The sequence below is a fragment of the Ursus maritimus genome, unplaced genomic scaffold, assembly GCF_017311325.1.
Source record: "Ursus maritimus isolate PB19 unplaced genomic scaffold, ASM1731132v1 scaffold_19, whole genome shotgun sequence".
NCBI classification, from domain to species: domain Eukaryota; kingdom Metazoa; phylum Chordata; class Mammalia; order Carnivora; family Ursidae; genus Ursus; species Ursus maritimus.
Window position 1 is genome coordinate 43911224 of NW_024424341.1, and position 27576 is coordinate 43938799.

The following is a 27576-nucleotide window of genomic DNA, read 5'->3' on the forward strand; positions in this document are numbered from 1 at the left end:
AGCCAGGCCCCCCAACATAACATTTTAAATCAGTAACCATAAGGTTTCTCTTTGTGTATTTATCCATTTTTCAAACATAATTGTTTGTCTTTTCATACTTTTTCATCAGTGTCACAATGGTTTGTTTATATTCTTTTTTATGTTAGGTATATGATGTAGTAAAAAGGATGCCAGTCTGAATGAAGTCCTTCCCACACACTGCACACATTACTTTCCCCACTAACACCTAGGATTATTTCATGTTCCATAGAAAATAAGCAATGATGGAAAATTTTCTGAATGCATTACCAAGTGTGTCTATCTTCAACTATATGTCCTGCCTGAGGTTCAGCAAGGTCTGCAAGACAACTGTTGTTTTTCAACAAATAATACTAATGACAACGATGAATAAAATCATGACCAACATTCAGTGAATATTTATTATATGACAGGAACAATTCTAAGCACTTTATGTGTCTTGATTTATTTGATCCTCACATAAAATTTTGAGGTAGGTATTATAATTATCCCCATTTTATAATTTCTACTGAGACAAATATGTATAAAAACATAGAAAAATGCTCAGGAAGGATAAATACTAAACAGATAATGACTATCCTTCAGAATGCGAAATGGGCACAAGGATGGTACTCAAAGGGTATGTTTGCCTTATTTGCAATGTTTAAAAATTTAAAAGGAAAATATGTTCATGCATTATTTCTGCAATTAAAATACATGATACAAAGATATGCCTAGGGAGAATTGCCATCAGGACACTGTGAATAATGGCAAAAACTCTGGAAACTACAATGTCTATCAATAGGAATTTGATATCACAGCAACATAAGGAAACACCAGGAAGTTATGAAATGATCTCTGTTTACTGTGTGGAAAGTTGTTCATCGATGTTTTTACAAGAAGAAAACCTAAGTTTTGTAAATAACAAAAAGAATAAGCCATCTTTGAATAAAGAGGTCACTTCTTTCAGGTCTTAAAGGCATTTTATAAACCGTGAGGTAAAGGGATGGACTTTACAGTCACATAAATTTAAGATGGGTTAAAATATTAATATAGCAACTATAGATCAATTGGGGGGAAAATGAAAATTAGGAATATATTTCACATGAATTCTGAGGTTTAAAATAAGGTGAAAAAGGTGTCAAAAGTGCTATGATTTTCAGTATTTGCTAGCTTGAATTATCTAATGTCAAAAGAAATATATGCTCTTATTAAAGGGCTTCCAAAATATATTCTACTCATAGGGTGTTTCTCCTACATGATTTTTCTCGGGTTGAATAAGCTAGAGTCAACAAATAAGATGTTTCTACATTATCCTATTTAAAGGGTTTATTATCAAGATAAATTCTCTAATGTTGAATAGTTTTGATCTGTAATTAAAAGCCTTCCTACAGATTTCATACATTCTATCATTTATCACCAGTACAAATTTTGATGTTGAATAAGTTGTGAGCCATAATTAAAGGTCTTTCCACATTCCCTATATTCATAGGGTTTCTCACCACTATGAATTCTATGATGACTAATAAGTTGTGAACTCTGAGAATAGGCTTTCCCACATATCTTACATTCATAGGGCTTCTCACCAGTATGAATTCTCTGATGTCGAGTAAGGTCTGAACCAGAACGAAAAGCCTTTTCACATTCCTTACATTCGTAGGGTTTCTCACCTGTATGAATTCTCTGATGTTTAATAAGTTGTGAGCTCTGACTAAAGGCATTGCCACATTCCTTACATTCATACGGTTTCTCCCCTGTATGAATTCTCTGATGCTGAGTAAAGTTTGAGCCACTACTAAAAGCCTTCCCACATTCTTTACATTCATAGGGCTTTTCGCCAGTGTGAATTCTCTGATGCCGAGTGAAGTTTGAGCCACTACTAAAGGCCTTCCCACATTCCTTACATTCATAGGGTTTCTCACCAGTGTGAATTCTGTGATGTCGAGTAAGGTCTGAACCACAAATAAATGTTTTCCCACATTCCTTACATTCAAAGGGCTTCTTGCCAGTATGAATTTTCTGATGATGACTGAGTCTTGAGGGATGTCTAAAGGCCTTTCCACATTCCTTACATTCATAGGGTTTCTCAATGGGATGAATTATCTGATGTGTAGTAAGTTGTGAGTCAGGTCTAAAGGTTTTCCTATATTCCTTAGTTGCACAGTATTTCTCTTTATTATTAATGATTTGCTGTAACGTAAAGGGGGGATGCTGCCTGAAAGTGGGCATGCCTTCATGTGTGAATATCAGTTGACTGAAGTGTCCCTCCTGAGAGCCATGTTGTTTCTCAAACTGGCCATTACATTCCCAATCATCTCTGAAACTAGAGCACTGAAGGTCATGTCTTGTAAGTCTTTCCATTATCTCCCACTGCGCTGACTCTATTTCATAAATTTCCTTCTTCAGAAATAATTTCTTGGTCTCACATCTTGATTCCAGGACTGAAAGAAAATATGAAAGTAATCACTCACATTTTTCTTGTTTGGGAGAAATAAAACTTCAATTAAAATGGAAGAATTAAACTGAACTTTAAAAAAATAGACAAGAAAAGAGCGAGGACAGATCATATAGTAAGATGAGGGCAGTAAGCCAGCCATTGGTTTCCAAACATTGCTATTGATCAGAATTACTTAGAGGAATTTGCTGAACATGAAGATGATTCAAGTCTTATCTCCCTTGTTACAGAGTGAGTCTAATCATAAATACACATATAAAATCTCTCAGCATATGCACACACAGCTATAAGAGCATCCCACAAGTGAACTGTAAAATAAGGGAAATGATCATACCTACAATAGAGTTATTATAAGGATTAAATGCATATGTCTAAGAAAAAAATCCCAGGGGTTGGCAAACTATGGCCTGCAACACTGCAACAATTTTTGTAAGTAAAAGATTTATTGGAAGACAGCTACACTTATTTGTTTATATATTGTCTATGACTGCTTTTAAGCTATAATGGCAGAAGTGAGTAGTTACAACAGAGACCACATTGACTGCAAACTTAAAATATTTATGATCTGGCTCTTGAGGAAAATGTTGCCAGCCCCTGGTTAGATATATGTTGTCCATTACAGTAACCATGAGCATATGTGTGTATTTAAATTTAACGTAATTAAAATTAAATAAAAATTCAAATTTAACTCCTCAATGGCACTATCCACATTTCCAGTGGCCGATTGTAGCTAATGACTACCATGTTGGAAATGACAAACACAGGACATTTCCATCATCACTGGAAGTTCTACTGGATTGCACTGGTCTAGATTCTGCAACTGGAGGCCTAGGGTCTCTTTAACAAATGATAAGGAAATACAGGGTGGCAATCCAAATGGGAGAATGAATGAATCTAGTATGAGTGGTAGATAGCAAGGGTTCTTTTGCAGCTAAATATGGAATGTGTTTGGGGTTTGATGAAAATACTTTTTGGTTTGGAATTCTGTGATGCTAATCTCAGGAAAAGAGAAGAGGACTTATCAAGTACATAAGCACTATGATAGTGATGACCAACTGACAGGAAGGGCATTTGCAGATTTAAAGAGAAGGAAGAGAATATAAAGACAGTGTTCTACTACTGAAAATTCAGTTACCAGATTCAGTCATGAATTTTGAACTCACACTCAAGTTAATTACAAGCTTTGTTTTCTTGACCAAAGTTCATTTTTCTGAGCCCTCAATTCTCTTGTTATACAACACAAGTAGTAACTCTTATAATCATTGTGAGGATTGTGAATAATATATAAAAAGTATTTGGCATAAAATAAGTATTTAGTATTTGAGAGATAATACAAAAGAATCTGTATACAAAAATGGAGTAAAGGGCAAGTGAAGTGTTTTGAAGACTACACTATGGACCCAGTGGTAAGGCCTAAAACCAAAAAAGTGAAAATCATTCAAGTACCATTGTCTCTCTCTCTCAATTATTCAGCAAATACCACCTAATCTTGCTCCTAAATATATCTTGAAACTCTTCCTCCTATTTTCAGTACAATATCTAATACATTTCTTGAACTATCAGGACAGCCTCTTTCTTTCTAGTTTTCCCACTTGAGGTTTGCAATCTTGAATCCACCCCTTATGATATTTCTCTTACAATAAAAGCCGAACTGTTGAACACGGTCTACAAAGCTCTGAATGACCTAGTTGCTGCCTGCCTCTTCAAACAAATCTCAAGCTATGCTCCCTTTTGGTTGCTAAGACCCATCCATGCTGGCCCTATTTTGCAGTTCTTCAAATGCTCCCAGTTTTTAAGTCCCCCTTAGGGTCTTTCCAGGAATTTTTCTTTATGTCTCATAGATGTTTCCCCCCCCTCCCCACTCTCTGCCTTAATAATTATTGCCCATTTTCCAAATCTCTAAAGGTCATACTTTTTGAGGCCTTCCCTGACTCCATGACCAAATTATACCCTCCTTGTAATGACACTTTTAGCACTCTGTTCTCTTCCTTATCAGGATTTTCACAATTTGTAATTATATATTTATTTAGGTTCACTTAATATCTTTTTCCCTGAATAGGTGTTAGGTCTTTGTGTTTATTTCATTTTAAAAGTAAATGTCTGTTGTCTTCATCAATGTGTATCCAGCTCTAAGCACAGTATCTGGTACATACTGGAAGAAAACAAATATTTATTAACTGACTCAATTAGCAAGTATTTGAATATATACTCAATAAAAGATGTCTTAAAAAATTCCTCTAGAAAAAAGGACACACTCTTTTCAAATACCACACAGTGAATATATATTTATTACTGTTCCCTCAATAAGTCCCACTAAAGTGATAATAAATGAAAGAAACTCCATGAGGACAAAGAATGGAGACAAAAGAGCAGCAACAAAATTTTGGAAGCTAGAGTAGAGGTAATGGTAATAAATAATGTGTCAACCATAAACACACTGAAACCTAGGTTGCAGATTGGTCCTACTGTGCAATCCAGTTATTTACAAGAACTGCAATCAACAGGTAGCTTTGAAAGTAGGGTGCACGAGGGGCTGCAAAAAGGAAGATTAATAGAAAATCTGGAACAAACAGAGAGACCTCAGATTCTCAAATCTACCCCATACAGTAGGCTGATTCCCAAGCCTGATATTCTCAGTAAACTTTTAGAATCTGGCAGCCAACCTCATTTTATTGATTCCCAGAAAGAAAGAAGAGGATTCCATTCTGGAGAAAACCAGCCCAAGAGAAAAGACCTGATAAGTGGTGTCAGCCAATGAACTGTTCTAGACAGATCACTCTACAGTGACTACCACCAATAAATCTACACATCCTCAGATACAAATGAGCTCAGACCAGCTTTTTACTACCACAGTTTTATATGAGCAGATAGCCTAAGTCACTAGCAATTTGAGGAAAATCTTAAACATGAACGATTAAAATCAATAAAGAAAAAAACTCAGGAAAGAGAGATAATGGAGAAAAATTTAAAAATTCAGAAAAAGAATGCTTCTAAAAACATATAACAATTTCATAAGAGAATAATGTCAGAAAAAAATATTCAAAGAATATCCTTTACAAAAATTAATGAGATTTAAAACTTAATAAAATCTCACAGAACATACAAAAAATATGAAAAATAGAAAAAGAAAAGAAACTCTAGAGCTAAGACAAGAAATTCAAGATCTGAATTATGAGTGCTCAATCATTTAAAAAATTTAATTAGCCCATACTGTATGTCAGACATGGTGCCAGGCACTGGAAATAAAAAGTGAACATTCAAAGCTTGAAATACAGAGAACAGAGAAGATAATGGGGAATAAATAATCAAGAAAATAATATAAGAAAATCTCAGAGATTTTGTTTCCAGAATGAAATGTCTCAGTGAGTGTCCAAATGAAAGAATAAAATTGACATCATGATATCTCAACTTGAAATATTAGAACATTATAAAGAATAAATTCTAAAAGTTTCCAAAGAGATTAAACAGGTCACATAAAAGAATTAAGAACCTAAATGTGTTTTGGATTTCTCAGTGACACTAGATGCTAAATTTTATAAATCCATGGAGCAATGCCATCAAAATTTTGAAGTTAAGTTTTTCAACCTAAAATTACATCTCCCATCAAATATCAATTAAAAATGAGGGTGAAATGAAAACATTTTCAGACATATAAGGATTCATAAAATACGCTATTTACTTTTCTTGGATACTTTCCTTGGTTGCTTTCGGAACATGTGCCTCAGAATAATGAAGGAATACACCAAGGAAGAGGAAGGCAAGAGATCCAAGAATCAAGGTGAATAAATGTATCAGAGGCATCCAAATACAGAAGCGAATCAATTGGATGATAATGAAGAGAAATTCTAAAATGATAGCTCTGTAACAGTCTCAGTTGGGACAGAAGAACAGAGGGTTAGAGGAGAAATGTCTCTTAAAAAATAAACCAGTTACCTGATGTGTCTGAAAAGAGATTAATCAGAGATACTGAGAAAACTAAGCAATTCTCAGTTAAAACAAGGATTAATTGCATGGAAAAGAACAAGTCATACAAGAAGTGTAATGTGACTACAGAGCTCCGCAATGAAAGACGTTTTACATAGTCATTAAGTGAACTGAATAATAATTTAATTTAAAAATCATGATATTTGGAGGATAAAGGAAGAAGGTGTATGCTAAATCTTCAAATTCCACAGTGAAAAGCCAATTATCACTAAAACTAGAATTCATGAAAAAAAATTCTGAGAGAAAGGATACAAATGGTGACAAAAAAGTAGTAGGAGTCATGAGAAGGGAAAATCATTTAGGAAATAAAATAAATGTCAAATATGAGTTCTGGATGATGCAATGATGCAGATCTAACAATGAAACAAATTTCCAGGGTTGAACAAAATGCTTAGTAATAACAGAGCTCCTCTCTGTGTTGAGCAGAATTTATGAAGAGTTTCAACCAGATACTTCTTGGTAGAATTTCTGAGGTTCAAAGAAGAAGAGAACTCCATAGAAGTAAAAACCTGATGAATCAGGTTGTATCCAACTCATGCATTTGTGTTTGATGTTACCCCCAACAGTTCTCTAAAGTTTTGAATTAGTTATCAGCCTTGAGATATCAGATTTAATATGAAAATCTGGATTTCTGACTTTCTTGAAAGACAACATCATTTGGAAGCACTGAGCCTGCATTCTCATATGACAGCTGTCTTCTAGATGTAACAAGTGCTTACTCCTTTAAGATGGTATAAATTTGCTCTCATTAGCCAGTCTCCCCACTACTGCCTGGTCCCACAGGGACCATTAGGTGAGTCTCAGTTGCCATGTACCTTTAGAGTACTGCTTTTCTTAATTTCACCTTCCTTCCTAAAAGATTTTTGCTGGATTTGGAATTCTGGGTTAACAGTTCTTAAGCACAATAAAATATTCCTTCCTTCTGGCCTACATGGTTTACAAAGAGAAAGAGAAATCCAGTCATTCAAATAATTGCTTCCTATAATTAATGCATTATTTTTTCTATGGTTCTGTCATTACTTTTTGGTCATCCATTTCCAGCAATTTGATTACGATGTGTCTGGTATAGATTTCTTTGTTTCTCTTCTTTGGGGTGGTTGAGCTTCTTGAATTGGTATGTTATATCTTTTACCAAATTTGGTAAGCCATTATTTCTTCAAATACTTTTTTCAGTCCTGAACTTTGTCCTTCTGGGACTTCAATGACAAATATTAAACCTCTGTTGTTGTCTCACATGTCCCTGAGGCAAGTTTTCAATATTTATTCTCTCCATTATTTATGTGAACAAATTTTTTAAGATTTTATTTATTTGTCAGAGAGAAAGAGAGAGTGCACAAGCAGGGGGAGCAGCAGGGAGAGGGAGAAGCAGGCTCCCTGCTGAGCAAGGAGCCCAATGCCAGACTTGATCCCAGGACCATGACCTGAGCCAAAGGCAGACACTTAACTGAGTCACCCAGGTGTCCCTGAACTAATTTCTTTTGACTTACCTTCAAGTTCAGTAACGTCTCCATTATCTCCATTCTATTGAGCTTATCCAGTGAGTTTAAAAAATTTTGGCCACTGTATTTTTCAGTTCTAAAATTTCCATGTTTCTTTTTATTTCTATATTTTAATTGGATTTTTTGCTACAGAGTTTATGGGTTCTGTGTATATATTTTAGATATTACCCCCTTATCAGATATATGATCTGCAAACATTTTGTCCCATTCTGTAGGCTGCCTTTTCATTTTGTTGACAATTTCCTTTGTTGTGCAGAAGATTTTGGGCTTGATGTAGTCCCACTTGTTTATTTTTGCTTTTGTTGTCTTTGCTTTTGTTGTCAAATTCAAAAAAATCATCACCAAGACTGATATCAAGGATCTAGGAGCTTACCGCCTACATCTTTTTCTAGGAGTTTTGTGGTTTCAAGTCTTATGTTCAGGTCCTTAATCCATTTTGAGCTGATTTTTGTGTATGGTGTAAGATAGAGGTCTAGTTTCATTCTTTTGCATGTGGCTGTCCAGTTTCCTCAACATCATTTATTGAAGAGACTGTCCTTTTCCCACTGTATATACTTGGCTCCTTTGTCATAAATCAATTAACCATTTATGTGTCGGCTTATTTCTGGGCTATTTGGTTCCATCGATTGATGTTTCTGTTTTTATGCCAATACCATACTGTTTTGATTATGATAGCTTTTAATATAGTCTGAACTCAGGAAGTGTGATGCCTCCAGCCTTGTTCTTTCTCAAGATTGTTTTGGTTATTTGGTTCTTTTGTGGTTCCACACGACTTTGTAATTGTTCTATTTCTCTGAAAATTGCCATTGGAATTTTGATAGAGATTTCATGGAATCTGTAACTTGCTTTGGGTAGTATGGACATTTTAACATTCTTGGAATCCATGAACACAAATATCTATTTATTTGTGTCTTTTCAATTTCTTTCATCAGTGTCTTATAGTTTTCAGGGTACAGGTCTTTCACCTCTTTGGTTAAATTTATTCCTAGGTGTTTTATTCTTTTTGAGTAATTGTAAGTGGGATTATCTTAATTTATTTCTGAGTGTTGATTATTAGCACATAGAAATGTAACTAATTTTTGTATATTGATTTTGTATCCTGGGCCTTCACTGAATTCATTTATTAATTTTAAGTTTTTTTTGGTGGAGTCTTTAGCATTTTCTATATAGATATCACATTATTTGCAAATAGAGAAAGTTTTACTTCTTCCTTTCTAATTTGGATGCCTTTTCTTTCTTTTTCTTGCCTAATTATTCTAAGACTTCTGGTACTATGTTAATAAAAGTGGTGAAAGTAGGCATCCTTATCTTATTCCTGATCTTAGAAGAAAAGCTTTAAGTTGAGTATGTTAGTTGAGTATGGGCTTGTCACATATGGCCTTTATTATGTTGAGATACATTCCCTCTACACCCACTTTGTTGAGAGTTTTATTCATGGATGCATATTGAAAAAAATTTGTTTTTAAGAGAGAGAGCAGGGTAAGGGGAGAGAGAGAGAATCTTAAGCAGGCTCCACACTTAGAAGGGAGCCAGATGCAGGGCTCAATCTCACAGCTCTGAGATCATGACCTGGGCCAAAATCAAGAGCCAGACGCTTAAGTGACTGAGCCACTCAGGTACCCCCCAAAAATTTTTAGTGAAACTTTACTTAATGTAAATTTTTAAATTTATATGGAAGACAAAGTATAACCAAACACTTCTGAAGGAAAGGGTAGAGGGTTCTGTCTTGTCAGAGATCAGGACTTTTTACAAAAGTAAGACTAATTAGGACAGGGGTAGATAAAAAGGTCAATGCAACAAGAGAGACCTATATATACACAGAATTTTAATATATGCAGAAGGAACATGTGGATTGGTGGATCAGGGGCAAACAGATGGACTTTTCACTCAATGGGGAAAAGATAATTTGTTTTTATATGGGAAAAAATTACAACTGATCTCTACCTCAAACCATTCGTAAAAATCAATTTCGGTTATGTTAATAGGGCTTTAATAAGAAAGTCAAAACATAAAAATTCTTGGAAGAAAAAATAGGGGAAAATTGGGCTAGGAAAAGGTTTAAGATTCAAAGATATGGAGGGGCCTGGCTGGTTCAGTCAGTAGAGCATGTGACTCTAGATCTCAGGGATGTGAATTTGAGCTCCACGTTGGGTGTAGAGATTACTTAAAAATAAAATCTTTAAAAAAGAAAAAAAGATTAAAAAAAAAGATATGAAGCATATAGCAAAAAAAGTAGACTGTTTTATAAACTACATATAACTTAAAGAAAATAAACTATATATAACTTAACCATGAAATATATAATGTAACCATACTAACATAAAGAATTACTATCATCAAAAGATATCATAAAGTAAATAAAGAACCTACAACAGGAAAAGATGTCTATAAACATATTATTGACTAAAAATTAGTATCCACAAAATATGTAAGAAATTCCTACAATCTTAGGAAAAAGACAAATAGCCTAATATAAAAATGATCAGAATGGCATTACACAAGAGGCAATAATGGCCAAATAAGGAAAGGCAATCATCTTTAATAGTAACCAGGAAAATTTAATTTGAAACAACGAAATAAGATTTTATACTCATCAGATTAAAAAATGAAAAAAAAATCTTTCAGTATCAATTATAGGGAAAGATGGTGATACAAACACTTGGAAAATGGTTTAGTATTACCTAGTAAAGCTGAGTAAGTATGTATGCCAAGACCCAGCAATTACATTCCTAGGTATATTTCCAAGCAAATCTCTTGCATATGCAAGTCTAGAGATTTACATGTTATTATCTTATAATTTTATGTTCATTATGTTATATATATCCTATTGTGTATACAGGTGTTTTTTTTCAAGATTTATTTATTTATTTGAGAGAGAGAGTGTGTGTGTGTGGGGAGGAAGGGCAGAGAGAGGGGGGAAGGGCAGAGAGATAGGGAGAGAGAAACTTTAGCAGTCTCCTTGCTGAGCTCAGAGCCGAGATGCAGGGCTTGATCCAGGACTGTGAGATCATGACCCAAGCTGAAACCAAGAGCTGGATGCCTAACTGACTGTGCCACCCAAGGGCCCCTTTTGTTTACAGTGTTATTTATTTATTTATTTACTTATTTATTTATTAAAAATATTTTATTTATTTATTTGTCAGAGAGAGAGAGAGAGAGAGAGAGAGGGCAAGCGCATGCACACAAGCAGGGGAAGCAGCAGGCAGAAGGAGAAGCAGGCTCCCTGCTGAGCAAGGAGCCCAATGCGGGACTCAATCCCAGGACCCCGGGATCATGACCTGAGCCAAAGGCAGATGCTTAACCAACTGAGCCACCCAGGTGTCCCTACAGTATTTTTTTTTTATAAGTAACTATACTTTTTTTTTTAATAAAAAACTTAATAGATAGGTTGAAGAGCCAAATGGTCATAGCTGAAGAATGTATTAGTGAACTGATACAAAATAAGCTAAGGAATTCCCTGTAAAAGCAGTATCAGCTGAAAAAAAAGGATAAAAAGTAATAGACACTAAGGATGATCCATATGTCCTAATGTTTAATTAGGACCCCAAATAATAGAGAATATGTTCTGTTCATGGTCTTATGGTAAGCAAAGACTTCTTAAAGAGGCCAAAAAATACAGATAATGTGATTCTGTTTATATAAGATTCAAAAACAAGCTGAGGAGGAATTTCTTACATAAGATCCAATGAGTGTGAAGCACAAAAAACTGATAAATTTGACTAAAATGAAGAACTTCTGTTCACAAAATGAAACCATAGAGCTAAAAGACATTTCAGAATGGGAGAAGATATTTACAATTTTAGAACACTGAATGTACTTATAATCAAAATATATACCGAATCCTTACACATCATTAAGAAAAATAGAGACAATCCAACAGAAAGACATTTTAAAAAGACCTGAACAGGCAATTCACTAAAGAAGAATTTCAAGAGACCAATAATGATATGAAATGTGTTAAACTCATCAGTAAAAAGGGAAATGCAAACTAAAACTACACTGAACTATACTATACACTCACCAACTGGAAAAAATCCAAGCATGACAATACCATATGTTAGAAACCGTGCAATAATGAGAGCTCTCATATACTGCTGGTGGGATTGTAAACTAGTATAGGCATTAAAGAAAAGTTGAAAATTTGGCAGCTGAAGACATGAGTCTTATGATCCACTCACTTCTCTCCTAGTCCTAAAACACAGAAAATGTTCATAATAGCTGATTGTAATGGTTAAAAACTATAAACAACCCAAATGTCTATGAACAATAGAACTGTTAAATAAACTGTGGTATATTTATATAATGAAATGAATCAAGTCTGACTACAAGCAACACTATGTATGAATCTTAAAAGCAATATGCTCAACAAAAAAGACCTAAAAGAAAATATATAGTACGATTCCATGTACATAAAATTCAAACTCAAGTAAAATTAAACTGTATATTGTGGATGGCACTCTTAGATAGTAAAACTGTGAAAGGACACAAAGATATTATGGACACAAAGAGATCTGTGTTGGCACTGCTGTAGTTCCTGACCTGGGTAATGGTTCCATGAAAGTTCATTTCATAACTGTTGGAATGTCCACTGGCAGTTTGTTACATTATTTGTGATAATTTCGAATAAGATAAATGACAATATAGTAACTTTGGCTAGGCATATCTATTTCTGTAGGCATAAGTGGACAGATGGATAAAAGAAATAAAAAAGAGGCCCTGAAATACTAACATAAATCAGTACTATTGAACAGGCAGATAAAACAATGATGAATCAGCTAAATGATGACATGGTGCTAAGATGTGTGTGTGTGAGGGAGGGAGGTTAATCGACTTAGACTCTCAATTTATACCTTATTGCAAAAGAAACTTAAAATGGATTTAAATGGTATAAAACAAATTACAGAAAATCTAAAGAAACACGACAGAATAAAGTCTTATAAAATTTGTAGAGGACTGTTAATTTTCTAAAATCAGAAATCACAATAATCACTAAGGAGCTACAAAAACATTGAAAATACATATTAAAGATGCCAATGCAAATTAAAATTAAAAAGAAATGGGTAAATGGATTTTATTTCATAAAGTCCATAACAATTGACTGAAAAAATAAGGATAGTAATAGATGAAAAGGGTAAAATTTAGTAGTGAGCAAGTTAAAGGCAATAGCACCATTAAGATGACAATGTCCACTCTCACTAGTATTCAATATAATGACATGAAAAAATCCAGTGCATCAAGAAATTGTAAAATTTATTAGGGATGATAATGGCATTAAAGTTTCATAAAGAAAAAATGTCCACATTTTTTAGAACTATATGCTGAGATTATGCAAACGTGAAATGACATGAAGTCTTGGATTTATGTGAAATACTTAAAATAACCAGGGTAAAGCACTAGTCTTCTGGCTGCTCCTTGAACACAGCCAATGCACACCTGCTTCAGGGCCCCTGACTATCTGGCTTCCTCCCTCTGGACTGTTCTTCCTTCCGGTAACCACACACAATGATTTACTGCTGTACTTCTTCAAGTTTCTGCTGAAATGTCACCTAATTGGAAAAGTTTCTCTTACCCCATCCTATAAAATAGCATCCTCTGCCCCTTTCTCTGTTTTGTTTTTCTTTTTAGCACTTACTATTACGTGATAGATATTCATTTATTTTTGTATCTCTCTCCACATTGGAGGGTAGGCTCTGGGAATACAGATTTTGCATGTTCTGTTCACTGCTATAACATCGGTGTTGAGAATAGTGCTGGGCAAACAACAGGTACTCAATAAACATATACTGAATGAATGAGTGCACTGTACTGTTTAAACTCCTTCATACCAATTCTGTTTATCGTTGCCAGCTCTAAGTTTTCAATGGAGGCACAGAGCCTTTATTTCCAACATCCTACCTAAAGTTAATGACATGCACACTCAAATCTCCCTCTATGACATTTATACAGATTAATTTCTCTTCTATATCCTAATCCCTCATTTTTTCTGCTCCCTACTTTAACCTCTCTTATGATGGTTCTACTTATAGAAGTTATATATAGATGTGTTCTAGTACCCCATTAAGCTATACATTTTGAAATTATTTCTTTAACCTCTGCAGTATCTATCAGAGTACCTTACACATTTGAAAATCAGTAAATGTTTGTTGTAAGTATGAATGAAGCAATGGCTAAATGCGTTACTTTATCTAAAAAACTCTAAAGAATATAAGCCTTTGGCAATACAGAATAAAAACGTATTTCAGGAGACAGTGGTGCTTTTTTAAGATTAAATACAAAAGAGGATGAGAACTGATGAGGAATTGGATCCAAAATATGGATAGAAAGGAATATCATTAGAGAGGATAGAGGAGGTGACTGGCAAGTTAGAACTAGGCAAGAAGAGGAATTGGAAAGAAGTATAAGAGGAGAAAAGCAGGTAGAGTGTGTTATGTAAGGGGAAAATGTAAGGTCATTTGAAAGCTCATGCTGAAAAGGCTTACTTGTGTACAAGGGGCCTAAAGCTTTTAAGGGGAGATTCCCAGATAGCACCTCAAAGGTACAGTCTTTCCACTGACCAACTGGCTCATTACCTGCCATGCCTCACTTACCTGGCCAATGGTCTCTTGTTAGTTCTCTGTCAACCAACCAGGGCTCCTTCCCCTGCTCCAAGAAGGAGATCACATCTGGTTTAGAAACAGAATGTCCTGCTTACAAAAGAAGTAACGAAATAAGTTTATGATGAGAATATCCCAGGATTCAAATTTAGTTCCTTCATTAAGAAGAGTCAAAGAAAGGTATATCAGATTTATGAAACATAACAGAGGACTTGAAACTTCCCCCATGACTCAACGCAGCTTCTTTTTTTCTAATGCTACAATATTAAAAACATTCCTCTGAGCAGAGGATGTAGAAATACCTGCTTGAAAGGTGGGTATTTCACATGGGAGAAAGTAACCTTCTAAGGGCAGAATCTGAATTATTATGGACGGACATCCTTACCCATTGAAACCAGGTGGCTGTAATTCTCCAACATCACATCTCTGTATAAATCTCTCTGATCATCATTCAGGCATTCCCACTCCTCCTGAGAGAAGTCTATGGACACATCACTGAACATCACTGACTCCTGGAACAACAACCACGTAGATGACTTGATTAATAAAAAGAAGTGTTTTTTTGTGAAGGAAAGAGACAAGAAAAGAATAAAGGTAGAAGTGAAAAACAGCAAGCATGTAGAGTGGGGCTGGATGTTTGGGACGCACATGGAGGACTGTAAACATATAAGCCGGACCGAATCTTGTGTTTCCACGTTCATTGTTTCCCCCAGATAAAACTGGGAAGGTACAAAATCCTGCTAAGAGGAGTATCCCAATTAAATGAAATAGTATATACAAATGGCTAGCATAATACTTGCCATACAATAAGTCATCAACACATGTGAGCCTCTTTCTCTCTCTTCTTTTCCCAAATAGCTAAGAGTAAAATTTCTGAATAAGGGATAAAGAGAAGACATTAAAAGTACCCAGAGAGCAGATCATATAAAAGACATCAAGAGTCAGAGGGGCAATGAGGTTCTCAAGAACACTACTAAAAACAAGAAGTGATAAGAATAATTCTTCAATATACTGATGGAGAAAAGAAATTCTGATCTAGATTCCATAACAAACTATCATTCTGTTGTGAGAGTTGAAAAAAGACATTTCTAGACATAAAAGGACTCCAGCACATTTCTTAGGAAATTACCAGAAGATGTGCTCCACCAAAACGAAGGGAGTATTCAAGAAATAGCTGAATTAACACAGGAGAACAGTGAAGGAAAATCTCAGGTAAACAAAAAAGGGGAGGTCTTGGGAAAGTTACACAGCAGACCCAGAGAGTAACCAGACTGGGTGGGAGCAGGGAAAAGAGAAAAGGGCATGGCAGTCTCTACACTCAAAATGAACTGATGTGTCTGACCAAAGGGAAAACATGGACAACTAAGCAAATGGGAGGAAAAAAGCAATTAACCCCAGGAAAAATGAAGGTTGTAACAGAACAGAGGTATGAGCTGGCTTAGCAGTGAGCAATATTTGCAGTCATAATATTCTGTACACTACTGATTCAACAAAAAATTGTAATATAATTAATAACAGAATCAGAGGAAATGAAGGGTGCAATACAAGAGTACAATGTCCCTTCCACTCTGTAGTAAGTCAAGAGAGTTAAACGGATTCATCAAAAGATAGTAATTAAACCACACTCAACAGAGTTGAGTCATGTTTTAGGAGTGGGACCAGTGATGGGGCAAGATTGAAATAGCACTACTTCACTTGTAAAATGACTTTAAATTCAAGACTGATCCTTTCTCATGTCATACTATTATGTAATGAGTTAATTCCTTGTTCCAACAAATTCTTTTCATAAGCATATTTTTTAACTGAACAATATTCTATTATATGGATATAAAACAAGTTTTCCTTGGTTTTCAGACACTGAGGTTGAAGGTGATATTTAAAGAGCTCCTCAGTATTGGCCCAATCTTACTTATAATTACCCATTGCTCAACTGTAAATTCCCTTTGTTCCTGTGCTATAGGAAAGTGATGGGAGATGGTCCAGATTCACACAATAGCATTACTGAAGTCTATTTATCATGGATGATCTGGTGAGCTGTCAGAGCTTTCTACTAACCAGGAGTCATATCCCCAAATCTGAAAGGCTCATATGCCAGGAGATCTTTCCATGTATTAAGACTGATATCAAGCAAAACCATTCCACATATTTTCTTCTTTGAAAACCTAAGTCTGTGATGATCAGGGCTTTTCCCTAAGAGGTGCCCCTAATTACTTATTCCATCCCATCAAATCACTGTCCAAGCAAATTAGATTCATTAACAAATGGGGAATGCATTTCTGTTCTATCAAGATTTCTGGCAAAAGTCTAAGACAGAAGATGCTGAAGGACTTACTAAATGAGTTTGTAAACATTGCTTAAACAAATAGGGAACTGGGGAGGGCCTTGGGGTTGTTTATGAAGAAATGGGGGTCAGGTTCCTGAATGGGAACCATGTTAACCAGCGTAAAGTGTTTTTTCGAAACCTGGTCTCAGACCATTTTTACATTATGTAATTAATCTCTTTGTAGGAACAAATAAGGATTCTTGATGGAATCCATAAGCAATTTTCTGCTGGATTTTAATCTGATTAAGACCTCTTCAGAGAGGGGCGCCTGGGTGGCTCAGTCGTTAAGCGTCTGCCTTCGGCTCAGGGTGGGTCCCAGTGTTCTGGGATTGAGCCCCGCATCAGGCTCCTCTGATGGGAGCCTGCTTCTTCCTCTCGCACTCCCCCTGCTTGTGTTCCCTCTCTCGCTGGCTGTCTCTCTCTCTGTCAAATAAATAAATAAAATCTTAAAAAAAAAAAAAAAAGACCTCTTCAGAGAGACTTGTCATCTAACCACGTGGCCCTCTGTTACCTGTAATGCAAGAGTGTAAACATTTTTAACCAGACTTTATTACTTTTTTCCAAGAATGGTGATAGAAGCACTTCTTTTTTCTGTAAGTATTTCCACCAAAAGAGACATTTTTTTAATTGACTTACTGAAGACCTTTTTCTTTAGAGCAAAAGGGTAAGAGAACTTTGAGGCTGACATTGCTTTTAACTAAGATGGCTGAAAGTTGTTGTTTTTAAAGATTTTATTTATTTATTTGACAGAGAGAGACAGAGAGAGAGGGAACACAAGCAACGGGAGTCTGAGAGGGAGAAGCAGGCTTCCCGCCCAGCAGGGAGGCCGATGCGGGGCTCAATCCCAGGACCCTGGGATCATGACCTGAGTCGAAGGCAGACGCTTAACGGCTGAGTCACCCAGGCGCCCCGTTGTTGTTGTTTTTTAAACACTAAAAATATCATGATGAGGAAAACAAATGTTTACATGTACTAGGGGTAAAAATGATTCTATTTGAGCAAAAGAAAACAGCATCTCACCTGAGCCATGGCTTTGGTATTTGCCGAAAAAGACCAGTCCTCCTCTGGGCACCTCTTGGAAAAGGGCAAAGCTGGGGAAGACAAAAGAAGCTCCATAAGATTCCACTTGCTTCATAGCTCCCAGAATGATCACTTCCCTCTGCTCACCCCACACAAACACTTGAGGGGTATCAGTGAGAAAAATGGGCAAATCTTTCATTATCCCCTATTCCAGAGACCTCAGTCTTTGACTGGAGTAGGATAAATTTCAACAATCTGATATGGCTTGGAGAATATAGAGTACATATACACACAAAGATACAATTTTTTTACACAAATGACAGCATATTATACACACGGTTATACATATCACTATTTTTACTTAATATATCGTGAACTGGATCCCAACTAGTACATACAGAGCTATGTAATTCCCTTAGCTACACTTATTTCATTAAATGGATGCACTTTATTTAACCAATCTACTGCCTGTGACCATTTGGGTTGTTTCTTGTCTTTCACTATAACAAACAATGCTGTAATAAATAGCTTGTATACATATCATTTTACCTTTATATGAATTTGGAATAATTCCTAAAAGTTGTTCATATACATTTTAGTTTGAATATACATTTGTCAAAACAGTTTTTAATGATCTTGGATTGTACAACCAGGTCCCAGGTCCTGAGCAGGAAACAACTGGTTGATGAACCAGATCCTCTGATCTTGCCCAGTTTGAAAAGACTTTTGGGGGGGTTAATGAATCTTATCTTAAGAAAAGTGAAATGCAGAAAAGCAAACAAAGCAAGATTACAAAAACTTTAGGAAGATATTTAAATTAGAATAACAATAGGAAGGAATGAAAAATACGGAAATGTAGAAATGGACTAAATCCTTATCACTGATGCCTTAGAATGCTTTTAATTGTAAGCGTAGTAATAAAATTTGTAATAATTGCATATATTTTGTGTGCTTAAGATGTTTAAAATGTCCAAAAGAATGTTATACTAAAATACTAATAGAAGTCTAAATTGTTTAAGGGGCATAAATGAATTTGAGATCAATGCTGAAATGTTTAATAACATATGGGTTTTTTTGTTATATATATATGTATTAGATTCAGGAATATAATAAAGAGAGCATTATAAAAGTATAAAGGTCAGTGAGCATTCCTGTACAAAGCTCCTTGATCATTAAACAATTTATCTATAATTGCATGTAGGGCACCTGGGTTGTTCAGTCAGCTAAGCGTCTGCCTTTGGCTCAGGTCATGATCCCAGGATCCTGGGATTGAGTACAAAATTGGGCTCCCTGCTTGGTCGGGAATCTGCTTTTCCCTTCTGCTACCCTTCCCCCCTGCTTGTGTGTTCTCTCTCTCTCACATGCTCTCTCTCAAATAAATAAAATCTTAAAAAAAAATTGCATGTAAAACTGACCACCCAGGAAGTAGAATCTTGTAATCAATTATTTAATGGATACCTCTATCCCCAAGCACTCACTGCATTTCCCCAGGGATATACGTGTTTCAGGAAACGAAAACCAAAGTAATCCACAAATGTCTCTTCTTTAAAATCTGAAAGCACTCCTTTAATATTTTATTATTATTTCTATTTATTAAGCTCTTAGTAATTTTTTTAAATAAACCAACATAATCTATTATGTGCCAGGAATTGTGCTACATACTAAAGAATCACTAGTAATCCAGGAAGACTTGGAAACTGGGCTCCTTCTCCCATATTTCTCTTTTTTTTTTTTTCATACTTCTCACTTTAAGTCCCCCTTTATGCTAACCAAGGCCTTTCCTTGGTTAAAGGGACATCCTCAAGTGCTGTACCTTCCAGGTAGAATGGGCAGGAAACATTCTTATTTCAATATTTCCATGTGTTACATTACCAACCCTCTTCATGTTTGCTCCTAGAGTATATCCTCTCTGGCTGAATTCTTGCTATCTGGGGAATCTGCTCCTCCCTTTTAAAGCCAATGATCTCTGTGGCCAAGAGTAGTATGCTTGCAAAATAACCACACCTTGGGTATGGAGCACCAACAAAAGATACCACTACAGACAAGAGAGTCCTTTGAAATCTAGTAAATAAAATTTTTGAGAATTTTGCACTCTTCTAAACAATAAGCCAGTCTTTTGATAAAAATATAATGTCTAAATTATTTCCAACATTATCCTGAAATTTTTCTGTATGCTAAGAACTGCATTTGTCTGTTAGTTAACAGAGAACTGAAAAGCACTAATTTTTCTTATATAATGAGAAGGCTAGACGTAGGTAGTGGTTGCCCTTGGCCTCCATGGTTGTTTGAGACACAATACCTATCACCCAACTAAAAATTGGTAGAGAAAACCAGAAAATAGAAGCAGAACTATGGACAATTCAGAGATTAGAACTGGCAAACAAATAATTTAAAATAGCTATAATTAAAATGTTAAAAACAACTAAAAAATATAGGCAAATGGATAAGATGAAGAAATTAAATAGAACTGAAATCTATAGAAAAGAATCAAATAGACAACCTAGATCAGTAAATTAAGAAATTAGGAAGTTGGGGCACCTGGCTGGGTCAGGAGGAAGAGCATGCGACTCTTGATCTTGGGGTCATGAGTTTGAGCCCCACATTGGGTGCAGAGATTACTAAAAAAATAAAATAAAATAGGAATGCCTGGGTGGCTCAGTCAATTAAGTGTCTGCCTTCAGCTCAGGGTCCTGGGATCAAGTCTTCCATTGGGCTCCTTGCTCCCTCTGCCTGCTGCTCCCCCTGCTTGTGCTCTCTCTTTCTCTCTCTCTGACAAATAAATAAAGAAAATCTTAAAAAAAAAAAAAGAAAGAAAGAAAGAAAGAAAATCTTTAAAAAAATAATAAAATAAAATAGACTTAAAAAAAAAAAATTAAGAAGTCATTGTATGGTTTTAACATGAGACCAGACAAGCAGAAGATAGAACTACTGAACTCAAAGACAAGTCAAAAACAAAAAAAAAACCCCACATGAAATGCAGAGGAAAAACAGAACAGAAAGAACAGAAGTGAGTATAAGACAAAAGGGACATAGTCAAAAGATTTACCATATAGGTAAGTGGAGCCTCTGAAGAAGAAAAAAGATTGGAGAAAAATTAATATCTGAACTGATTAGCTGATAAAAAGCCTCAGCAAGAGTTTCAAGAAGCTCAGCAAACCTGAATAAGAAATGAAAAGGAAAACACACAAAACAAAAAGCAAAGCCACAATCAGAGATAAAAGTCTTGAAAGTACCCAGAAGGGGCCCCTGAGTGGCTGAGTCGTTAAGCGTCTGCCTTTGGCTCAGGTCATGATCCCAGCATTCTGGAATCGAGCCCCTCATCAGGCTCCCTGCTCTGCTGGGAGCCTGCCTCTTCCTCTCCCACTCCCCCGGGCTTGTGTTCCCTCTCTCACTGGCTGTCTCTCTCTCTGTCAAATAAATAAAATCTTTAAAAAAAGAAAGAAAGAAAGAAAGAAAGAAAGAAAGAAAGAAAGAAAGAAAGAACCCGGAAGAAGAAAAGACACATTACCAACAGCACCAATGAATAAGAGGGGGATAACACAAATAAACAAAATCAGGAATGAAAAAGGGAACATCGTTATAGATGTCCATAGACATTAAAAACGTAAGAGAATACTAATAACTTTATGCTAAATTTGAAAGTTTAGATGAAACAGATAAATTTTTTAAAAAAACATGCCGAAATGGACAAAACAAACAAAAAACCTGAAATATCTGAAGAGGTGAATTGATTCCATAGTTTAAAAATCTTCCAGGGTGCCTGGGTGGCTCAGTCAGTTAGTCATTTGGCTCTTGGTTTCAGCTTAGGTCATGATCACAGCTTCCTGAGATTGAGCCCCAGTGTCGGGCTCTGTGCACAGTATGGAGTCAGCTTGGGATTCTTTCCCCCTCCTCTCCTTCCCTCTTTGCTCTTCCTCCTGCTTAAGCCTCTCTAAATAAATAAAATAAAAGTTTTCCTATCAAGAAAAATTTCAGGCCCAGACAGCTTCACCAGTAAATTCTTCCAAATTTAAGGAAAAGCTTTAGTTTTATATGTAGTGAATAGAAAAATGACAGGGAATTCCTCCTAACTCATTTTATGAAGCTAATATAAGCCTGATGCCAAAACAAACACATTAAAGGAAAAGAAAATTATGGGCCACTATTTCTCATGAACATACATGCAGAAATTCTATAAAGTATTAGCAAATCTAACCCAAATTCTTTTTTTTTTTTTTTAAGATTTTATTTATTTATTTGACAGAGAGAGACAGCGAGAGAGGGAACATAAGCAAGGGGAGTGTGAGAGGGAGAAGCAGGCTTCCCGTGGAGCAGGGAGCCAGACATGGGGCTCAATCCCAGGACCCTGGGATCATGTCCTGAGCCAAAGGCAGATGCTTAACGGCTGAGCCCCCCAGGTGCCCCTAACCCAGTCAAATTCTTGAAAAGATTAATACATTATGGACAAGTAGGGTTTACTTCAGGAATGAAAGCCTGGTTCAAAATATGAATTTAAGAAAATTTACCACATTGATGGTAACAATAAAAAAAATACGATCCTCTCAATAGAGAAAATGCATTTGCCAAATTCAGCCCTCATTAATGTAAAAATCTTAGCAAATGAGAAAGAGAACTTCCTCAACTTGATAAATAGCATATGCAGTAGGTGTTTTGTAGATGCTAGATCCAAGGACAATATACAAAAAACAACTGTACTTCTAGCAACAGACAAATGGAAAATGAAAAAAAAATTTAAACCATGTACAATTTCGGGGCGCCTGGGTAGCGCAGTCGTTAAGCCTCTGCCTTTGGCTCAGGGTGTGATCCCGGCATTCTGGGATCAGTCCCACATCGGGCTCCTCCGCTGGGAGCCTGCGTCTTCCTCTCCCACTCCCCCTGCTTGTGTTCCCTCTCTTCCTGGCCGTCTCTCTCTGTCAAATAAATAAATAAAATCTTAAAAAAAAAAATAAACCATGTACAATTTCAACAATAAATGTCAAATACCCAGGTACAAATCTAACAAAAGATGTGCACTGAAAACTACAACAAAGCGTTGAGAGAAATTAAAGACCTTAACAAATGTAGACATACACCATATTTATTAATTGGAAGATTCAATATTGATAGGATGGCAATTCTCCCCAAATTAACAAATATACTCATAAACAAAACACTAGAAAGGATTTTTCATTTTTTGTGAGAATTAACAAGTTGATTCTGACATCCATTGAAAGGACTTACAACAACCAAGACAGTCTTGAAAAAGAAATGTAAAAAAGTCAAAGGACTAATACTGTAGATTTCAAGACAGTGGCACTGACAAAAAGATAATAGAACAGAATACAGTCCAAAAAGAGGGCCACATATATGTCACCTGACTTATGATAAAAGCCTCCTGCAATTCAGATGGGCAAGGATGGTGTTTTCAATAAATATCATACACAAAAATTAATTCAAGATGGACCATAGACTTAAATATGAATGCTAAATCTATAAAGCTTCTAAAATAAAACAGAATATCTTTAGGAACCTGGAAATAAAGATTTCTTTTCAAGATACAAAAAAAAAAAAAAAAGGGACTAATCATAAAAGACAAAGGGCTAAAAACTTTCTAGGAAAATGGGAAAAGATATACATAAGCATAAGAAAGTACTCGAAAATGATGCCATGTTAAAAGGACACAGGAACTAATTTGAAGAAGTTCCTAATGTCCAAATCTGGGACAATGTGAACAACAAAATATATAAAAATAATAATGGATTAAAACTCACAGAGTAAAATAAATACCCACGAGTTAATAAATAATTGAATAAATAATGGGGACATCTGTAAAGGACAGCTCTTTACAGAATTTAAATTAATATAGAAGAAATGGTGGAAAGAGAAAATCACCACTAGACAAACATCACAGTAATAATTGTTACAGACAAGAATGACCAATGGATGTTAAAGTTAATGGGTGAAAGTATGATGAGAACAGTATTTTTTTTAATGTTTATTTTAGTAATCTCTATACCCCGAACATGGGCTTAAACTCATGATCCCAAGAACAAGAGTTGCATGTTCTTCTGACTAAGCCAGCCAGGTACCCCCATGAGAACAGAATTTTTGCATAGTCTCAAAGCGTCTCCCCACAAGATACTTACTAGTTGAAAAGAGAAAAATAGTAGTTTTACAAAGGAGAAACCTGGCAGATGCCACCTCAACCAAGTGATCATAGTTAACATCACCAGTAATGAAATATATTGATAACATTATATGACACATTGAGAAGAACACAAACATAATTTCTGTGATCTTTTAGCCAAAAATGCTTGGTCTAAATTTAACCATGAGGAAAAAGCAGACAAATCCAAATTGAAAGACATTCTACAAAATAAATGGCCAGTACTCTTCAGTGTCAAGGTCATGAAAGATAAAAAAGACTAAAGAACTAAGTCTGATGGGAAGCGGTAAGACAATTAAATCAACGTGGGAATCTTCGATTGGATCCTGGAAAAGAAGAGGGCACTGATAGGACAATTAGCAAAACTTAAATAAGGTCTATAAATTAGTCAAAACTCTTATATCCATGTAAATTTCCTGATTTTCATCATTGTACCAAGGGCACCTGAGTGAAGACTTATAATATAGGAATTCTTTACACTATATTTACAATATGAAAATAAAAAGTTTTTTAAAATGAAAAAAAAAAATTTTTTTAAAGGGAAGTGGGCAAAAAGACCTAAACAGACACTTTAAAAAACAGTATATCCAAATGGCCAATAAACCTATGAAAAAGTGCCGAACATCATTACCCATCAGGGAAACACAAATTAAAACTGTGATGAAATTCCACTATACTACCACCAGAATAGTTAAAATAAAAGACTCACAATATCAAACAGAGACGATGAGGAGCAACTGAAACTCATATATTGCTAGATGAATCGGTACAACCACATGACAAATTGGTAGTATCTATTAAATATATGCCCACTGTATGACTTAGCAATTCCACTCCTAAGTAGTTACCCAAGAGAAAAGTATTTACATGTTCACCAAAAACATAGAATGTTCACAGCAGCAATACAGTTTGTAATAGCCAAAAAAATGTTAACTATCAAATGTCCTCAATAGTGTAAGCAATGAATAAATTGCAATATATCCCCATAGGTAATGAGAACTAAGTACAATGACAACATGGATGAATCTCAGACATAATGGGGAAGAAAAGAAACCAGGCATAAAAGAGCACATGCTATACAATTCCATTTATATAGAAGTTCAGGAATAGTTAACTAACGGTAATAGACTTTCGAACAATGATTGTGGGAGAAATAACTGGGAAGGGGCATGAGGGAATCTTCTGGGGGTACTGGCAAAGTTCTTAATGTTAATTTACGAACTGTGATACAGCTCATATTCTTAAGATTTGTGTACTTTATATATGCTGTATCTCATAAAAATGTTTTAAATAACTATCAGAACCACGTTTTGGTAGGGACATGGAGCAATGAGGTGTTTCAAACATTGCTGTGCAAGCATAAATTTGTGCACCCACTTAGGTATTTATTTTGGTACTATCTAGTAAAGTGCAAGATATCACATGACACAGAAATCAGGTAGATTGTCAGGTAGCTCAATTCATGCATATGTATCCTCTGTAAAAGAATGCTGTGGCAGCACTGTTGATAAATCAGAAACTAGAAATAGCTCAAATGCCCATCATTAATTGAAGGGATGAATAACACTGGCATACTTCAAACGATAAAAAACAATATAGCAAAGAAAACAAATGAAACACTACTATATCTAATAGGGCAATTCTCAAAAACATAGTTGTACAAATAAAAGAAAAAAGACAATATGATAGCATTTGTAAAAGTTTTAAAATCAGGGAAAACTACAGTATAATACTTAGGTAGGCAATATAAGTGAAAAAACCTCATACGTTTATCCAGTCACCCAAACAATCACACGACCACCACGGGGACATACAGCTAGAGGTAACCCACAACCAAAGCAACAGGGCCACCCACCCAGGGCCTCAAATGGTCACATGAGCACAATAACACGTTTACCAAGAGGACATTCAGTCACAACCGCACTGTCACAAACACCTGACACCAGCAAATGGTCGCACAGTTACAACCACACTAACCAGATAAAATCACAGAGTATTCACAGGTACCCCCACCTGTACTCTGCAGCACACAGTCACAATGTCGCACAATCACACACCCTTACGGGGACAAACGCTGTATCACATCCACTGAGTCACAAGCTCCCCACACGAGCACACACAACGTTGCACGTGGTCCCAATCACACACACACCATCGGGTCCCATCCAATCACACCAGCACAATCACGGGTCCCCAGACTCTGCTGCACACTGGTAATCTCTGGAAGTACACACTCACCACAGGAACTGCTAGTCGCAACCACACGGTCATTCACCACATACCACCAGACACAGTACTACAATTTCAATCTAACCTATCCGGACGTACAAAGCCGAGCCTCCGCCTCCGCCCTCTCCTGGGGACCCTCACCTAAGGCCTTCCAAGCTTCCAAAACAGCAGTACACGGCACAGCGCTGCAACAGATGCGCATGCAGACCTGAGGGTCCCGCCAGCGCGTGACTTTGAGGCTGAATTCACGCGAGAATCACAATGATGCCGAGGAGTCCTCTGGGAGTTGTAGTCAGAAAGTTACCTGTGGCGAGCAAGATGGCTCCCGGTTGTCAGGCTTTCTGTCAGGGGTTAGCTACGGCCCCGCTTGCTTAAAGGATTGCTCCCCCTCATGGAACCGCGCACCGGAGGCCACGCAGAGCCTTAGGCAGTGGCTTCCAGGGAAAGCCACTCCGACGTGTTTGAAATGCGGTTCCTTCGCGGACCCACCCTTTTTCCCCCGAGATACGGGCTCAGGAAGAGGAGGGCTAGTTTGGTTTAGGTAAGATAATAGGCACCATTGAGCCTTCTGGGAAATGTAGTTCGGAGCAGGGAAAGCGGTGGATGGACCGTTTGAAATTCGTCTTGATTTTTCACAGTTTGCGCCTGGCTACACTCCAGAGACTTCTGGGAGTGTCACTGCGCCCAAAGAGTGCGCAGGCTTCTCGGGTAACCCTTTCGGCCTTTGTTCGGGCGTGAGTTTGGCTTGCGGTTCCTCAGTGCGGAGGAGTTGTGGGACCTGAGCTTCTGAGACTCAAAGCTGGGGTGGCCGAAAGGAAGGAGATTAGAAACTTGCGACGGGATTGGGGAGGTCCAGAGGGAGGAATTGCTAAACATGAAACGGGGTTGTGGAGGCCAAAAGGGAGAGGTTTCCGACGCGCGAAGGGGGCAGGTATTTTTCTGTGCTAGTGATTTCTGTATGAAAGTCAGGGCCTGAGGAGAATGATGGGGAGGCGAGACAGCCTTTGCAGGGAGCAAGTAAAGAGATTCCCGGTGTGTGTATTTAGGATGTTGGGAGTCGTGGAAAGAGGGAGAAACGGGACTCAGGATTTTGTGTGTGTCTGTGTGCGTGTGCGTGTGTGTGTGTGAGAGAGAGACAGAGAGACAGAGAGATGGGTAATTTAAATAAGTATCACTGTGTGTATGACTGGTATTGTATCTTGGAGAGTAAATCGCTGAGCCACAATGGTAAAACAGTAACAAGGATAGATTTTCCTGGGACATTTTTTTGTTTTTGTTTTTGGATGGGAGAAAGTTTACATAATTGAGCTGATAAGTGAGCTAAAGCTTGA

At 36.4% G+C, this 27576-nt stretch overlaps 1 protein-coding gene across 4 annotated transcripts; it reads right to left on the minus strand.

Annotated features, from left to right (window-relative positions):
- Nucleotides 1–400: 400 nt before the first annotated feature.
- Nucleotides 401–27576, minus strand: ZNF566 (zinc finger protein 566). 4 transcript variants are annotated; one of them, XM_008712212.2, is made up of 5 exons: nucleotides 26387–27576; nucleotides 17872–17942; nucleotides 14914–15040; nucleotides 14523–14621; nucleotides 401–2438 (listed from the first exon to the last, which is right to left on the minus strand). In XM_008712212.2, the coding sequence occupies exons 1-5, from the start codon at nucleotides 26445–26447 to the stop codon at nucleotides 1414–1416; spliced, it is 1383 nt and encodes a 460-aa protein (XP_008710434.1). In that variant the 5' UTR covers nucleotides 26448–27576; the 3' UTR covers nucleotides 401–1413. The 4 variants fall into 4 exon arrangements, with proteins under 4 accessions (XP_008710434.1, XP_008710435.1, XP_040488773.1 ...); XM_008712213.2 differs by having other exon boundaries at nucleotides 14523–14597; nucleotides 26387–27575; XM_040632839.1 differs by having other exon boundaries at nucleotides 14523–14618; nucleotides 26387–27574.

Bases quoted from the DNA above. Each gene is read 5' to 3' on its own strand.
- ZNF566 (XM_008712212.2), bottom strand. From the start codon at position 26,447: ATGCGCATCTGTTGCAGCGCTGTGCCGTGTACTGCTGTTTTGGAAGCT. The intron at 17,943-26,386 runs GTGAGGGTCCCC...TGTCTTCCCCAG, and splicing joins GGAAGCTTGGAAGGCCTTAG to CTTTGCCCTTTTCCAAGAGG. The intron at 14,622-14,913 runs GTAAGGATGTCC...TTCTTTTGTAAG, and splicing joins CAGCCACCTGGTTTCAATGG to CAGGACATTCTGTTTCTAAA.